This window comes from Peromyscus maniculatus, chromosome 8 (assembly GCF_049852395.1).
Source record: "Peromyscus maniculatus bairdii isolate BWxNUB_F1_BW_parent chromosome 8, HU_Pman_BW_mat_3.1, whole genome shotgun sequence".
NCBI lineage: Eukaryota > Metazoa > Chordata > Mammalia > Rodentia > Cricetidae > Peromyscus > Peromyscus maniculatus.
In genome coordinates, this window is record NC_134859.1 from 103,150,048 (window position 1) to 103,166,860 (window position 16,813).

A 16,813-nucleotide genomic window follows, 5' to 3' on the forward strand; every position below is an offset into this window, starting at 1 on the left:
CTGTGATACCATTCTAGGCTGTGGAGTGAGACCCCAGCTCAACGTTCCCTATCTTCTGAAAAAAAAATTTTTTTTTTTTTTTTTTTTCGAGACAGGGTTTCTCTGCGTAGCTTTGCGCCTTTCCTGGAGCTCACTTGGTAGCCCAGGCTGGCCTCGAACTCACAGAGATCCACCTGGCTCTGCCTCCCGAGTGCTGGGATTAAAGGCGTGCGCCACCACTGCCTGGCAATTTTTTTCCTTTTAAAACAGACCTAGCTTGCATGGAATTCAGTCCTAATCTTACAAGTGCTTAGTATAAAAGGCACATGCCCTCATGCTCAGCCAGTTTTTGTAATTAAAGAATTAGAAATACTAGAATGGTTTCTCTTTTGGGGGAAATGATAGATGTTAAATTACATTTTTTCTTGTTTTGTTTCAGACAAACCAGAGAAGGTGCCGAGCTGCCCCTTTATCTATATCATACGGAAAGATGTAGATGTTTACTCTCAAATTTTGAGAAAACTCTTCAATGAATCCCATGGAATCTTTGTTGGTCTGCAAAGAATTGAGGAGGAATTGACTGGAAAATCCAGGAAAGCTCAGTAAGTTGGATACTGGTGGATGCTGGTCCATGATGACGTAAAATGCATCCTTATTCTCGTGAGTGACAGAGGGCTATGGAACTCCTGGCTCTCTTGTGTGTTTTCTCAGGATGGGACTTCTTGATTATGTAAATACTGTTGGAAGACTTACTGGTTTGATAAGCCTTTCTGTTTGGATTCCTACTTCATTTGTATGTGTCCCTTGTATATGCCCACCCCCCAAAAAATAAACAAATAAAAGGCTAGTCCAAATTAGCCCTTGAATTAGATCTCATTTTTTTGAGATTTGAAAATGTGGTAAGCGGATCTTGAAGAGCTAGTGGCCACCCTGGTCTACATAGTAAGTTCCAGATTAGCCAGAGCTGCATGGTGAGACCTGCCTCTGCCTTTTGAGTTCTGGGATTCAAGGCGTGAGCCACCACCACCCAGCCTTTTTCTGTTTTTGTTTCTTTTTTTTTTTTTTTAAAGATTTTATTTATTTTTATTATGTATACAGTGTTCTGTTTACATGTATCCTTGCAGGCTAGAAGAGGGCACCAGATCTCATTATAGATGGTTGTGAGCCACCATGTGGGTGCTGGGAATTGAACTCAGGACCTCTGGAAGAGCAGCCAGTGCTCTTAACCTCTGAGCCAGATCTCCATTTTTTTTTTTTAAAGATTTATTTATTTATTTGTGCTTACAGTGTTCTGCCAGCATGTATGCCTGCATGCCAGAAGAGGGCACTAGATCTCATTATAGATGGTTGTGAGCCACCATGTGGGTGCTAGGAATTGAACTCAGGACCTCTGGAAGAGCAGCCAGTGCTCTTAACCTCTGAGCCATCTCTCCAGCCCTTTAATGTCTTCTTGTGTCATTTCATTTCTTTGTAGATTGGTTCGAGTGAGTAAAAATTACCGATCGGTCATACGGGCCTGTATGGAAGAAATGCACCAGGTTGCAAGTAAGGATCTTGTGTATATCTGCAGTATGTGTCTGGTACTGTTTTCTCCAGAGGCCTTTAAGGAGGCTACTTTACAGTTCGGAGTGGGGCCTCAGTTGGATGTGCTATATGTATAAGCATTTCTAATGAAAATGGGTGGGTGTTAAAAGAAACAAAGACAGGAGCCATACTGAGCTTAGGAGGGCATAGTGGATTGAATATAGTCAACTTAAGATGTTTTGTATTCTGCTAGTTGCTGCTAAAGATCCAGCCAGTGGCCGGCAGTTCAGCAGCCAGGTAAGGGGGTGGCTTGTGTTCATTGTATTGGCAACATTGTGTCTTTCTGTATCCTTAGTGTCTAGGGTGGCTTTGTAGTCACTGTTGCAGGAGGGTTTTCTTTCCAGGTAGACCAGCAGCTCTTTGGGGTGGCAAGTATGGCTTTAAAAGTGCTGGAGTTTCCTTCAAGGTCTAGTCCAATGGAAACTAGGATCTACTTGATAAATGCTGAGTTTTCATTTCCTGTGGAAAAGATGAGGTCTAACACATGGTGTTGGTGAATTGTCATTTGAGGTGGAGAGTTGAGCTTTTGGGACCATTGTTTGGAACTCAACATTTTTGCTGAGCAGCAGATGGTTATAATTCAGTAGGGACTAGAAGGTGACACACAGAACCCTCTTTCCTTAGTGAGATCCCTAAGCGTTTTTTGTGACTGATTAACAGGGATAATAATACCCTGTCTCAGATTGGCACAGTGTGTTTTTCTGTGAACCAAGGTTCAAGGAGTGACAATGTCTGAACTGAAGCATGGTGATGGTGAGGCATGACTTCGTCTTCCTAAGGACAGGGTCCAGGTCTCCTTTATCTTATGTGGGAGGGTCTTGTATCACGCTTTGCTCTTCCAGTTTTTACAGTGCTGGGTCACAGTCCCAGTACCCTAGGTGTGCTAAGCACCTACACTGTCACTGAGCTATGTATGTATCCTCAGTCTACATGTCCCCTTAATTTTTATTCATTTTTTATTGTGTGTGTTTATTGGGTGTATGCACATACAAGTGCACCTGTGCATGCATGTGGAGGACAGAAGAGGATGTTGAATATCCTCTCTCACTCTCTGCTTATTCTGTTTCTCCTTGAACCTGGGGTTGTGTTTTCTTGGCTAGGCTAGAAGCCAGCAAACTCCAGTGATTCTCCTTTCTCTGTCCCCCTTATAGTTGAGGTTACAGATGTGCTCAGGACTCCGGCTTGTCTGTGTGCTATGATCCAAACTCTGATCCTCATGCTTGCACCCAAATTCTCTTAACTACGGAGCCATCTCTCCAGCCCTTCTGTTGTTTTTTCAGACAGGATCCCACTCTATAGCTCAAGCTGGCCATGGACTTGTATTGATCTTTCTGATTCCTGAGTGCTGGCCCTGGACTCTGTTTTAATTTTTTTATTTTATGTGCGTGGGTATTTTGTCTGCATTGTGTCTGTGCAATGTGTGTGTGTGTGCGTCATCCCTACAGAGGTCAGAAGCAGATATCAGATCTTCTAGAGCTGGAGTTTCAGGTGGTTGTAAGCTACCATAGAGTGCTGGGAATCAAACCAAGGTCTTTTGCAAGAGCAGCTAGTGCCCTCCACTGCTAAGATCTTCAGCCCCTGGACTCAGCCTTTAGTAGCCTGTTTCCTAAGCTGCAGTCTGTGGCATATGAGCCTGTCTTTTCCCCTTTTCTTTTCTTTCTTTCTTTCTTTTTTTTTTAATAGGATCTCATATAGTTCAAGCTGGTTTGGAAGTCCTCATCCCCTACCCTTGCATTACAAGTGCTGGGATTACAGGCTAGGTGGGTCTGGAACCCGTGACACTCCTGCCTCGGTCTCCTGAGTGGCAGTTCATAGGTATTCACCACTGCCCTGGCTCTGACTTTGCAGTTTTGTTCTGCTCATTCATTCATTCATTCAATTTATTGACAAAGTTTCTCAAAATTATCTCTTCCTTTTACTCAGGTAAAACTCCTATAACCACAATTCGTCAAGAGCATCAGTGTGTTATGCTAGTTTACCTTTCTATTTCATATCAAAATAAATTCACTAGTATCAGAATTATGCAGGGCTTTTTTTCTATTTTTTTTTCTTTTCTTTTTTTGGTTTTTTGAGACAAGGATTCTCTGTGTAGTCTTGACTCTCTTAGAACTATAGCTCTGTAGACCAGGCTGGCCTTGAACTCACGAGATCCACTTGCCCCTGCCTCCGGAGTGCTGGGATTAAAGGTGTGTGCCACCACCACTGAGCTGAATTGTGCAGGTTTTTCTCTCCCCATCTAAAATCTGGTCCTGGGCTCTCTGGTGGGAAATCTTGCTGGAGGAGTATCACTGACAGTTGGTTTGTGACTTAGGCTCTACCATATTTCTTTGCATTCAGATTTCAGCAGTGTTTCTTGTTAAAATTGTCTTCATTTCCTCTTTAGGTCTCCATTTTGTCAGCCATGGAGCTCATCTGGAACCTGTGTGAGATTCTTTTTATTGAAGTAGCCCCAGGTAAGCTCAGTTTGTTTGTTTCTTTCATGTAGCCTCAGTTAAGCCCAGCTAACTGTCATAATGTCACAGGGTCCCTGTTGTTCTCTGTCCTTTCTGGTCTGTGCTGTGTATCCTGACAGTGCATTGCTGCTCAGAGGCTGGTGCTGCGCTGCTCTTGAATGTAACCATCAGAGACAAGGACAGAGCAGCCACAGAGATGGGCAAGTCGTCAGATCCCACAGGAAGTGTCCTAGAAAGTGCCTTCTAGGAACTGAAAACAATAGGTAGATGACACTTCAAAACTACTCTGTGGGGCTACAGAAGTAAATGGCTCAGCAAGTAAGAGCACTGGCCACTCTTCCATAGGCCTTCCAGTTCCCAGCATGGTGGCTCACAAACGTCTCTACCTCTAGTTCCAGGGGGTCCAGAGCTCACTCAGGCCTCTGTTAGCATCAGTCATGAAAGTGGTGCACAGATGCAGACATGTGCAGGCAAAACATACACACACGTTTAAAAAAAAAGTACTGGGAAACAAATAGCCAACTAGCATAAAAAAGGATGCCCAGTCTATGCACTGTCCGAGCTTTACGTGTAAGGGATTTTGGAAGGGACTAGGTGATGGGAGGCCAAGAATGCTGTGACTGGTGATCAAGGCTAGGGACACTCTCCCTGTCTAATTGGGATTATTCCTTTGATCTTGAATTATGTTGTGGCTCATCCAGTGCCCTGGTCTCTCTGTTCAGGTGCTGTGCTTTGTTGTTGTTGTTGTTGTTTTGGGACAAGGTTTTTCTGTGTAGTTTTGGTACCTGTCCTGGATCTCGCTCTGTAGACCAGGCTGGTCTCATACTTACAGAGAGCCTGGCTCTGCCTCCCGAGTGCTGGGACTAAAGGCGTGTGCCACCACCGCCCGGCCTTGTTTGTTTATTGTTAGCTTGCAATGTAATGACTTATGCTTGCTCTTTCCTATGACTTCCAATACCCTTAACCTCTGTGCAGCATAGCATTTCACTCACACTCCTGTTAAAGTGACTGGGAGGCTGAAGGCAGAGGATTGAGAGGTAGAGGCCATTAGGTTACATAGCTAGATCTTGCCTAAAAAGGACAAAACACAGCCCACTGTGGTGATGCAAGCGATTCGTCCCAGCAGAGGCCAGCTTGCTCTACCGAGACAGCAGCCAGGGATACACAGTAAGCTTCTACCGTAATAAAATCAAAACGTAGACCAGGGGTGGTGGCATACTCATAAACTCCAACAGCAGGAGGGTCTCTGAATTTCAGGACAAGCAGGTGTAGATAGTGCAACCCTGTTTCCAAAAAGAAGGGGGGAAAGAAAACAAAAATGGGGCTGGAGGGACGGCTGGTAATTTAAGAGCACAGCTGCTCCGCAGAGGGCCCCGTGTGCTTCCCAGCCCCAGGATGGATCACAGCTCTGTGTAACTCCAGCTCCAGGGCCCGGCTGTTGCCTTCTGCCTTTTTGAGTACTGCATGCATACAGGCAAAACATTCATAAATTACAGGTAAATAAATATAAATAAATTTTAAAAAGGACAAAAAAAAATAATCACCAACAAAACCCCCAAACACAACCAAAAACAACCCTCCCAATATCAAAAACTCAAAGCAATAATTCAGACTTATTTGTTCAGATACCTCCCCTGTCCAGTAGATTTTGAGAAGTACATCTATCACCATTGATACGTACCATCTAATCTAATTAATGCCAACAGTCGGGTAGCCATTTCAGACACGCTGCACACAGCCTTCCATATTTGTAAAGAACGCAGCGTGGCAGGGTGTGGTAGCACACACTTCCAATGCTGACATTCCCATATACTCCAGCACTTGGGAGGCAGAAGCAGAAGTCAGAGTTCTCGATGAGCTTGGGCTTTAGAACACAACCATGTTTCAACAACAACAAAAATCTGATGTTTGAGAGCAGTCTGAGGCAGATATCATCCCTTCCAGGGTCCAGTGAAAGACAGTCCTGCCTTGCAGAGACTGGACTGGACTGGCTTGTAAGCGCCTTGCTTTTTCCTTTCAAGTTGCAGGAGATAAACCCCTCTGCAGTCAGGTTTTCTGCTTTAACATCAGTGTCTGTACTTTGGGTAAAGTGGAACTTGCTGCAGATGAAGGTGGGGTCTTTGAGTGTGACATGAGTCTCTCTTCTCAGCTGGCCCCCTCCTCCTTCATCTTCTTGACTGGGTCCGACTGCACGTGTGTGAGGTGGACAGTTTGTCAGCAGATGTTCTGGGCAGTGAGAACCCAAGTAAACATGAGAGCTTCTGGAACTTGGTGAGTGTGATGTGGCCTGGCCCCTTCTTCCTTCTGCCTTGCATTCTGCGGCCTGCTGCTGTCATGTGGAGATAGGATGGCCTAATGCTCCAGGCTTGGCTCAGCTCTTTGAGTTTATGATCACAGAGGTGGTTTTACATCTTTCCTTCTCTGCTCCAGAGTAGTTTCAAAGTAATTTAGCATGGAGAGTAACGCTTGGTAAACTTGCGGTTGGAAGGGAAGTTTGGTTTGTGTGTAGAGCTGAGGAAGAGAAGGTAAAATAGTAAAAGTGCTTCACGAGGACCAAGGTGGGGATGGAGTGCAGATGAGCACAGCGGCCATTTTGAGGTGGTAGGATACTCTAGGGCAGTGGTTCTCAACCTGTGGGGTATCAGATACGCTGCATGTCAGATATTTACATTACAGTTTACAACAGTAGCAAAATTACAGTTATGCAGTAGTAATGAAGTAATTTTATGGTTGGGGTCACCACAACATGAGGAATTGTATTAAGGGTCAGCATTAGGAAGGTTGAGGACCACTGATCAGGGCTTGTGTGGTATCCTAGTAGAATGCCTGCCTAGCATCAGCAAGATCCCAGTCTCCAGCACCACAAAAAGAAAAAGAGTATCTTTGGTTATTTTGTTGGGTTTTTTTTTTTTTTCCTCGAGACAGGGTTTCTTTGCTCTGGTTGCTCTGGCTGTCCTAGAACTCACTCTATAGACCAGCCTGGCCTTGACTCCTTGACTCACAGAGATCCACCTCTACCTCCTGAGTGCTGGGATTAAAGGCGTGTGACACCACTGCCAGGCTGGTTTGGGTTTTGAGACAAGGTCTGACTATGTAGCCTTACTGGCCTGTAGCTTTTTTTTTGGTCTTTATGAAACAGGGTTGGGTGGTGTGGTTGCCTGTAATCCCAGTGATGTGGGATGTGGAAAGCAGAGGATGGCCACCAGCCTAACTCTTAAGTTCAGTGAGAGAGCCTGTCTCAAGGGACTAAGTCACAGAGTAGTAGAACCAATCACCTGATAAAATCCTTTGGCCTCCTCGTGGGACACAGCTGTGTAGACACGTATGTACACACAGGGATTCAAACATGTAAAGTTGGCTGCCAACTGTCCTACAACTGACATTTTCCAGAGGGGTAATACCTTCATCAGGGCTTCTATTCTTGAGATGAAGCACAATGACCAGAAACAACCTGGGGAGGTAAGGGCTTAGTTTACCTATCCCAGAGTCATAGTGCATTGAGAGAAGCCAAGGCAGGAACCTGGAGTCAGGGCTGATGCAGAGGCCGTGGTGGGTGCTGCTTACTGGCTTGCTCCTCATGGCTTGCTCAGTCTGCTTTCTTAGAACCCAGGACCACCAGCCCAGGGATGGCCCCACCCACCATGGGCTGGGCCCTCCCCCATCAATCACTAGTTAAGAAAATACTCTACCTACCCACAGCCTGATCCTATGGAGGCATTTTTTTAGTTGAGGTTCTCGCCTGCGATGACGATACTACTATAAAATCAGCCAGCCAGCACAGGGTATGACTGGGAGTTACTGCTGGAAGGGAGGAGTTCTTGCTGACTTGGGTCAAGGGCAGCCTGGAGGAGTCAGCACTCTGCAGTCCTGAGCCTTCTGCTGGGGCTCACGTCCCACATCTCTTTGCAGGTGACTGTCTTGGTGCTTCAGGGCCGGTTGGATGAGGCACGACAAATGCTGTCCAAAGAAGCTGATGCCAACCCCCCTTCTGCAAGCATGTGCCGCATCCTTGGGGATCTGATGAGGACAATGCCCATTCTGAGTGTACATGAGAGCCGTCTTGCCTGCCCGGTCTTGGGAGATAGGGATCAGGGAACTTGTACGTCTGGGAGCTTCGTGTCTCACAGCCAGTCTCTCCCACAGCCTGGCAACACTCAGACTCTGACGGAGCTGGAGCTGAAGTGGCAGCATTGGCGTGAGGAGTGTGAGCGGCACTTGCAAGACAGCACATTCGCAGCCAGCCCCCGTCTGGAGTCGCTCTGCAAGGTGTGGGGCGGGGTGGGGCGGGGCGGGGTGCTTCCCTTGGGACCCTGGCATCCAGGCAGCAAGGAACTGGCTTCTCTTTGGAGAGGGCTGTCAAGTCAGTGACTGCAAAGGAGGGAACCCATGGCCCCAGATGAGACCAGTAGAGATGTAAGAAGTCTTCACTGAGGACAGGGCTCAGAGAACATCTCTCCTCAGATCATGCTGGGAGACGAGGCCACCTTGTTGGAGCACAAGGAGCTTCTGAGCAACTGGTACCATTTCCTAGTGACTAGGCTGCTGTATTCTAACCCCACAGTGAAACCTATTGACCTGCACTTCTATGCCCAGGTGAGTGAGTGACAGTGTCCGGGGGACTCTTTGGTTCCCTAATTCTTGGTGTGGCTTCCATGGCACAGGAAGGCTCTTTACTTCAGTTCTTTGGGAAGAACTCCTCTCCAGACTGCCCACACGGCAGTCCTGCCCCAGCCCCCACCCCCACCCCAGTCTCTGCTCCCATCTTGGAGATTGAGTGGGCTATCACCTTCCCACAGTCCAGCCTGGACATGTTTCTGGGAGGTGAGAGCAGTCCAGAGCCACTGGACAACATCTTGATGGCGGCCTTTGAGTTTGACATCCACCAGGTGATCAAGGAGTGCAGGTGAGGCTTCATTTGAACTGTTTGTTTATGAGACAGGGTCTCTGTAGCTCTTATTATCCTGGAACTCCATGTAGACCAGGCTGACCTTGAACTCCCAGAGATCTGATTGCCTCTGCCTCCTTTAAAGGCATGTGCACCATACCCTCTCATTTTAAGGGGTACAATTCAGCGGCATTAAATATACGTCAGCCGTCACCCTCATCACGTTTAGAATGTCTTATTCCTCCTCCTTTTTCACTTTCTTTCCTAGTTTTGTTCTTTTCCTCCCTCCCTCCCTTCCTCCCTTCTTTCTTTCTTTTTTGGAGACAGGGTCTCTGTTTGTAGCCCTGGCTATCCTGGAACTCACTCTGTAGACCAGGCTGGCCTCGAACTCACAGAGATCCGCCTGCCTCTGCCTCCCAAGTGTTGGGATTAAAGGCATGAGCCACCACCGCCTGGTGTTTTTGTTCTTTTTCCTGTGTAGTGGCATATATATATATATATATATATATATATATATATATATTCCCCCCCCCCCCCAGCTGAGGACCGAACCAGGGCCTTGCGCTTGCTAGGCAAGCACTCTACCACTGAGCTAAATCCCCAACCCCATATATATATATATTTTAAATATTTGTATGTATGTATACTCTGTGTGTGATGGTTAATGTGCCTTGTGAAAGCCTCAGCTTTATTGCTTTGAGACATGGAGTCTCACTGAGCCAGAAGCTTGATGTTTCTCCTAGGCAGACTGTTGGCTGGTAAGCTTTTAGGATCTACTTTTGCCCATTTTTCAGTGCTCTGGTTGCAGGCACTTACAGCTATATCTGGCTTATTCCCTGGTATGGAGGATTCAAACTGGGGCCCCTCATGCTAGCAGAGCAAGTGTTCTTATGCACCAAGCCATCTTTTGTGGTTTTCGGCTGCCTTGGAACTGACTACTGACTAAGTAGCCCAGGTTGGCCTTGAACTTTCAAAAAAATCTAGAATTACAGGTAGGGACTGTCATACCTAACCTTTTTACATTTATTTCTGTAGACTTGCTGTCATGGAGTGCCTGAGCCTGGGTAATTTATGTAGAATGGAAATGTATTTTCTCACAGTTGGAGAGGCTGGAAGTCTGGGTGAAGGCCCTGGCAGGTGCCTTGCTGCAGTGACGGCCGGTGTTGTTTTGTGAGAGTCTCTTGCAGTAGCGTAGGCTGTTTTGGAGTTCACTGTGTAGCCAGTAGACCCTCAGTGCTGCCTCAGCCTTCCAGGTGCTGGGGAAGAGGTTGAGTCACCACACTCAGCTCCTGATAGTGCTTCTGAGTCCTGCATCCTCCAGAGGGAGGGATGGCCTGCCCCATGTGGTGGAAGGTGGGAGGCAGGGCTCATAGCCTGCTAAAAAAGTGCTTTGTAAACTGACTGCATTTCATTTGTGAAGGAGAGTCCTTATCACCCACTGAAGCCCCATCTCTTAGTGCCCTCATGGCCACTAAGGCTGCTCAGGTCTTCTGCCTGACCACATGCAAACAGATAATGGCTTCTTCTGATGAACTGGGGGTTTTACTGGAGCTTGAGCTCTGCCTTGTTTATACTTGTTTCCATTGCAGGAATATTCCAAATGGTATTGCAGGAAATGACATAGATAGGAAGTAGCCAGGCTTTGTAGCTCAAGTTTATAGTCAGCTACCTGGAAGACTAAGGAATGGAGGAGCAGAGTTCAGAGACCAGCCTCTACTGCATGACAAGTTCAAGGATAGCATGGGCTGCATGAAACCCTCTCTTAAAAAAAGAAAGGAAAGAAAATAAAATCTAGAAAGAGAGAGATGGTTTAGCAGATAAAAGGTGTTTGCCACCAAGCCTGAAAAGTTTGATTCCTTGTAACCCACATTGTGGAAAGAGAAAATCAACTTCAGAAAATTGTCCTTTGACCTCCACATGTATGCTGTGGCTTTTGGTGTGTACTTGCATATAGAAACACAAATAAATAAATGTTAGATAAGAAAAAAATCTAGGAATAGTAAACTTATTATTAGGTACCTACTAAACATGCACTCACTTTAGAGGAGAGTGTTTCCCAACAGTTTAATTTCAATCCCAAGTCTGTCCTTCATTGCAATGAACCATAACCGAAGTAGGGAGTATCTAACATAATCAAAGCTCAGCCTTCCTACCTGGTGGTGTGATCATCTACTTGGGAGTGGATACAAGAGGATTAGGAGGTCAAGTCCAACCTTGGCTACATAGTGAATTTGATCCCTGAGTTACAGGAAACCCTGCCTCAGAAAACCAAAACTTTGCTAGGTGCAGGGGCTCGTGCTTTGATCCTATATTTGGGAAGCAGAGGCAGGGGGATCTCTGAATTCCTGGTCAGGGCAAGGCTACACAGTCTCAAACAAAACAAACAAATGGGAACACTTTCAAGGAGTCTCTCTATATAGTAGTTAAGTATCTGGCTGTTTGTATTGTACTGAGAATTGGTTTGCAGCCTGCTTGTAAGGGAGGAAGTTGGGAGTGGCCGCAGATAGCCTTGCTTAGAACTGAGTTCACTGACCTGGATTTGTTACAGTAGATCTGGGCAATGGAAAGGATTTCCCTTCTGCTACCATGTTGGATTTTTTGGGGAGAGGGGTTCATGTAGTTCAGACAGAAGTTGAACTTGATACATGATTAAGGTTACTCTTGAATTCTTGATCCTCCTGTCTCTACTTACTAGGTAAAAGGATTACAGATGTGTGCCACCACATGTGTTTTTTGTTTTGTTTTTTGAGACAGGGTTTCTCTGTGTATAACTCTGGTTGTCCTGGAACTTGCTCTGTATTGTAAATGGAGTAGAGTTTCTGTCCTGCCCACCAGTTCCCAAATAACCACTTAGAGGCTTAATATTACTTATAAGTGATCAGCCAATAGTTCAGGCTTATTACTAACTAGTTCTTACAACTTAACCCATTTCTATTAATCCCTGTATTGCTCCAAGGCTCGTGGCCTTTATCTCTATCTCATTTTGTATGTCTGACTCATCTCTCTCTGGGGACTCCTGACTCCACCCTTTTTTTTTTTTTCCCCAGACAAGCCCTAGGCTGTCCTGGAACTTGCTTTGTAGACCAGGCTGGCGCCTCAGACTCACAGAAATCAGCCTCCCTCTCTCTGCCTCCTCTCAAGCCCTGGAATTAAAGGTGCGCACCACCCCCACCACCCAGCCCGACTCAACCTTTCTTTATCCTGTCATTCTCAATTTGGCTTTCCCACCTAACTTTATCCTGTTCAGCTACTGGCCAGTCAGCTTGTTTATTAAACCAATCACAGTGACGAATCTTCACAGTGTACAAAAGGATTTTCCGCAGCATTGCAGACCAGGCTGGCCTCAAACTCAGAGAAGTCTGTTTGCCTGTGCTTCCCAAGCAGTGCAATTAAAGGGGTGCACCACCACCAGGCAGCTTTTGTTTTTTTGTTTTTTAAATTTTGAGCATGTTGCATATACACACAAATACATGCCCTGTTGTTTCCAGTAGAGGTCCAAGGACAACTTTTGAGAGTTGGTTCTCTTTATTATGTGCATCCTAGGGATTAAGATTAGATCATCATGCTTGGCATCAGGACCTTTCCCTCAGCCATTTCTTTGCCCAGTTATTTTGTCTTTTTAAAGCATAGGATGTGTGGGTTTCCTGTTCATCTCAGTCATGTGATTTGGTCCTTTCCCTGACTCCCTTTTTGCTTGGTGTCTGGATTTGCAGCATCGCCTTAAGCAACTGGTGGTTCGTAGCTCACCTCACCGACCTGTTGGATCACTGCAGACTCCTCCAGTCACACAACCTCTAGTAAGTTGCCCAGATGCACCGGCCCTCCTTATGTCACCAGGCCTTTGAGGGAGGGCCAGTTCAATGCACAGGAGCAGGTTAGGTTGCTGGAGCCCTGAAGGGGGCAGGCTTGCAGTCCTGTGTTGTTTTTTTCCAGTTTTGGTTCTAACATGAGAGAGTTCCTTCTGCTGGAATATGCCTCAGGACTCTTTGCTCATCACAGGTAGGAAGGCCCCACAAATGGTAGTGACCTTGTGGATGCCAGGGCAGTTTCACTGCTCTCTTGGCTGGTTTCAAGGGTTGGGAGGATGAGCGTCAGGTGGCAATGCCCAGAGCCATAGGGCAGCCCATCTAGCCTCTCAACCTCTGCCTTCCTTGGTCCTTAGCCTGTGGCAGCTGGGGGTGGATTACTTTGACCACTGCCCGGAGCTGGGCCGCGTTTCCCTGGAGCTGCACATAGAGCGGATTCCCCTCAACACAGAGCAGAAAGCCCTGAAGGTGCTGAGGGTCTGTGAGCAGCGGCAGATGACTGAACAAGGTGAGTCCCAGTTCTTCCCAGCCCGTCCTCTGGTTTGTCAGGGCATCCTTAGGCTGAGCACAGCTCCTAAATACTGTGACAGCTTACCTCTCACTGCCACACCGTAGAGATGGTGCATGGTACATGCCTAGACACAGGGCCACATCAGGGAGGGACAGAAGAGTTGGGGTTGCCCTTTAAAACCTAGAAAAAATCAGTCCTTTTCCTTTAGAAAAGATCTACCTGTCCTCACATTCCATGCGACCTGTGGTCAGAGCTGAGTATCATATGTAGCTGTAGGTGGTTGGTTGCTCCAGCAAAACCTGGAGCAGTGGGGAAGCTGGGCAGGAGCACAGCGGCAGGGACAGGTGTCCATGGCTTTGTCCCTGTCCTCCCACTACTGCTGAATGAGAAGCACTTGTACACTTAAACCATCACTTGGAAGCTTATGGTGTTCAAGACCTGAAGGAAGGAAGGTAGATTTTGTGGTCTCTGGACAGATAATGGTGGGACTGTTGGGGCAGGGGGGGGGGGCACGAAACTAAGACCTTTTTTGCCACTCAAGCACAAACACTCAGAAAGCCAGTCGAGCGGGTGGGTCATCTGTGGTACTGAGCAGAGTGAAGGCAGCAAGAATAAACTATGAGCTGGGCAGTGATGATGCACAACTTTAGTCCCAGCACTTGGTAGACAGAGGTAGGTAGATCTCTACAGACCGAGTTTTAGGACAGCCAGGGCTACACAGAGAAACCATCTGGGGGGCAGGGGTAGAATAACCTGTAGATGTAACCAATCCTCTTATTGAAATAAGAAACACAGAGCCAATGTAAAAGAGAAAGCCGAGAGGTCAGACCTATTAAGTTTCTGGTTCTTCTCACTTAGCTGTACATTGAGCTCATAGTTCTTTAGATTGTAGAGGCTGTAGGTTGGCCATGTCTGTCCCAGAGGGCTCTTCACAGGAGAGATGATAAGGTCTAAGACTTTGCCTTTTGTCTTCTCCCCTGAAAGTTCGAAGCATCTGTAAGATCTTGGCCATGAAGGCTGTCCGCAATAACCGCCTGGGCTCAGCCCTCTCTTGGAGCATCCGTGCCAAAGACGCTGCTTTTGCCACGCTCGTATCTGACAGGTGGGGACAGTTTTCTGGGTGGCTGGGAGGTGGGAGTTTGAGGAGGGCCTAGTGCTGCTGCTCTAACCTCTGGCCTGGGTCCTGCAGATTCCTCAGGGATTACTGTGAGAGAGGCTGCTTTTCTGACTTGGATCTCATTGACAACCTGGGGCCAGCCATGATGCTCAGTGATCGACTGACATTCCTGGGTGAGTCTGTATTCTTTTCCCTGAGTATGAGGGAAAACCATCTTTCTAGATTTCTCCAATCTGCTCAGAAACCTACTTTGCAGAGTTTTGGTAACGTTTTATTTTCAAGTAATTCCAAACTTAAGGAAATGTAGAAATGTCACAAGGAATGACACTTTTTGTGCTCATTTTTGTTTTTAAGACAGGGTTTCACTGTGTAGCCCTGGCTGTCCTGGAAATCCCTATGTGGACCACCCTATCCTCTAACATGGAAATGTGGGGGCTGGAGAGATGGTTAAGAGCACTGTCTGCCCTTCCAGAGGACCGAAGTTTAATTCCTAGTCCCCATGGCAGCTTACAACTGTCTGTAACTCCAGTTCTAGAGGATCTGACACCTGCACACATACATACATATAGGCAAAACACCAATGCGCATAAAAATAAATAAATCCTTAAACAAAACCAAACCAAACCAAATGTAAGAATCTGTTGGCCTCACTTCCTCCAGGCTGGGATTATGGGTCTAGAGAAAGTCTGGGGTGGTTTCCATGTCCAGTGCCCATCACACTTCCACCCTTGTCTCATCACTGTGAGCCGGCAGTTCACTGCAGGAAGAGATTAACTTCTCCCTCCGTTTCATGTATATCACCAGGACTCAAGAGTTTTTTAATCTTTTTTTCTTTTAAAATTATTATGTGCATTGATGTTTTGCCTACATGTATATCTGTGTGAGGGTGTCAGATCCTCTGGAACTGGAGTTAAGTTATGAGCTGCCATGTAAGTGATGGGAATTGAACTCAGGACCTTTGGAACAGCAGCCAGTGCTCTTAACCACTGAGCCATCTCTCCAGCCCTTTAATCCTTTTTTAAAACTTCTGTTTTGTGTGTGGGTGTTCTGCCTGCATGTATGTAAAGCCAGAAGAGGGTATGGGGTCTCATGGGACTAGAGTTAGATGATTGTGATCTGTCATACGGGTGCTGGGTACTGAATCCAAATATTCTATAGGAACAGTTCATATGATTAACTATGGAACCATCTTTCCAGTCCTCATCTGACCTCTTGTAGTCTTAAGTCTCAGGTAAGTGGAGAGGAATGTTCAGGTGAATTCACGCCCCTCCCAACAGGAAAGTACCGGGAGTTCCACAGACTGTATGGGGAGAAGCGCTTTGGTGACGCTGCTTCTCTTCTGCTGTCCCTCATGACCTCTCAGATAGCACCTCGTTCTTTCTGGATGACTCTGCTGACAGATGCCCTACCTCTTTTGGAACAGAAACAGGTAAGGCTCCACTTCTAAGCAATGTATTCTGTCCTTTAGTGGTCCTCCTTAGCTTGGTTCATATATGCCTCCTCCCAAGTGCATGCAAGTGTATTATAGGGCTCATGAAAGAAAAGCCAACGTGATGCTATCTGCCAGTGGTGCTGAGCCTGACTAGAGGGGTGGATGTGAGACTAGGAGCTGCAGCAGCAGCCCAGGTCTCTATGCAAAGCATTCTTCTCAAGTCCTTGGAAGGAAGGTCTTCCGTGGATTTGGACCTAGCCCAAACAGGCTCTGCCTGGGGAGCAGCTAAGTGAATCGGTCTTTTTCCCCTAGGTGATTTTCTCAGCAGAGCAGACATATGAGCTGATGCGCTGCCTGGAAGACTTGGCCTCAGGGAGGCCAGGGTGTGGTGAGCCTGATGCCCAGCGACTCCAGGTCATTTTAACTTTGGGGAGGTGGTCCCATGCTCGAGTAGGAAAAAAAGGTTTCTGTCTGGGGATTCCCTCCACTCTCCTGTGGTCCGTGGTTCTAGTCTTCCCATCCTTTCTGCCATCCATGGCAAGAGCCACCCATAGCACACCGGTCTTAGGCTGACTGATTGCTGTGCTCCTTGGAAGCCTTAGAGAACACTGCCTGCTGTGCCTCACCTTGCCTCTCTGCTCTTTAGGACGAAGACGACATAGAGGCCACCAAGGTGGAGATGCTGAGACTGGCTCTTGCCCGGAACCTCGCTCGGGCAATTCTAAGAGAAGGCTCACTGGAAGGTTCCTGAGACCACCGCGGACAGTAGTTGCAATGTAGTGACTTTGTATGGTGATGTAAATAGGTTTTAAAGCAATAAATTCTCTTTTGCAAATATAAGTCCAGTTAGTAGTCTGACGAAGGAGTTTTTGTCTATCCTGAACTAGTGGCAAAAATGAACAAACTGTTTGGTCTGTTTTTGAGATGGATATTGCCACACCTCACAGGCTGGCTGTGTCAAGTAGCCTGTGCTACACCTGGCCCCTGAGCTCATGGACAGAATGGTGTCTTAGAGCACACAGGCCAGGCACATGCAGTGTCTTCCT

The 16,813-nt window shown here is 46.8% G+C and overlaps 2 protein-coding genes and 1 long non-coding RNA gene across 7 annotated transcripts in view; 1 reads left to right on the forward strand and 2 right to left on the reverse strand.

The window, feature by feature from the left end:
- Nucleotides 1–16,607, forward strand: part of Nup85 (nucleoporin 85) — a 32,664-nt gene extending 16,057 nt beyond the window's left edge. For all 5 annotated transcript variants that reach the window (XM_076543718.1, XM_076543719.1, XM_076543720.1 and 2 more), the window contains 17 exons: nt 419–581; nt 1,454–1,524; nt 1,757–1,800; nt 3,947–4,016; nt 6,166–6,287; nt 7,926–8,060; nt 8,160–8,282; nt 8,478–8,609; nt 8,813–8,919; nt 12,615–12,698; nt 12,835–12,900; nt 13,064–13,215; nt 14,203–14,320; nt 14,408–14,508; nt 15,613–15,764; nt 16,080–16,181; nt 16,414–16,607. In XM_076543718.1, the coding sequence (XP_076399833.1) occupies nt 419–581; nt 1,454–1,524; nt 1,757–1,800; nt 3,947–4,016; nt 6,166–6,287; nt 7,926–8,060; nt 8,160–8,282; nt 8,478–8,609; nt 8,813–8,919; nt 12,615–12,698; nt 12,835–12,900; nt 13,064–13,215; nt 14,203–14,320; nt 14,408–14,508; nt 15,613–15,764; nt 16,080–16,181; nt 16,414–16,518 (1,847 nt within the window). In that variant the 3' untranslated portion in view covers nt 16,519–16,607. The remainder of the gene's footprint in view (nt 1–418; nt 582–1,453; nt 1,525–1,756; nt 1,801–3,946; nt 4,017–6,165; nt 6,288–7,925; nt 8,061–8,159; nt 8,283–8,477; nt 8,610–8,812; nt 8,920–12,614; nt 12,699–12,834; nt 12,901–13,063; nt 13,216–14,202; nt 14,321–14,407; nt 14,509–15,612; nt 15,765–16,079; nt 16,182–16,413) is intronic.
- Nucleotides 6,278–16,813, reverse strand: part of Gga3 (golgi associated, gamma adaptin ear containing, ARF binding protein 3) — a 33,085-nt gene continuing 22,549 nt past the window's right edge. The window contains exon 17 of the mRNA XM_076543715.1: nt 6,278–6,647. Within this exon, the coding sequence (XP_076399830.1) occupies nt 6,561–6,647 (87 nt within the window). The 3' untranslated portion in view covers nt 6,278–6,560. The remainder of the gene's footprint in view (nt 6,648–16,813) is intronic.
- LOC143267043 (uncharacterized) lies at nt 13,755–14,185 on the reverse strand. The gene is made up of 2 exons (XR_013041969.1): nt 14,048–14,185; nt 13,755–13,971 (listed from the first exon to the last, which is right to left on the reverse strand). It is a non-coding gene; the product is annotated as an uncharacterized LOC143267043 (long non-coding RNA).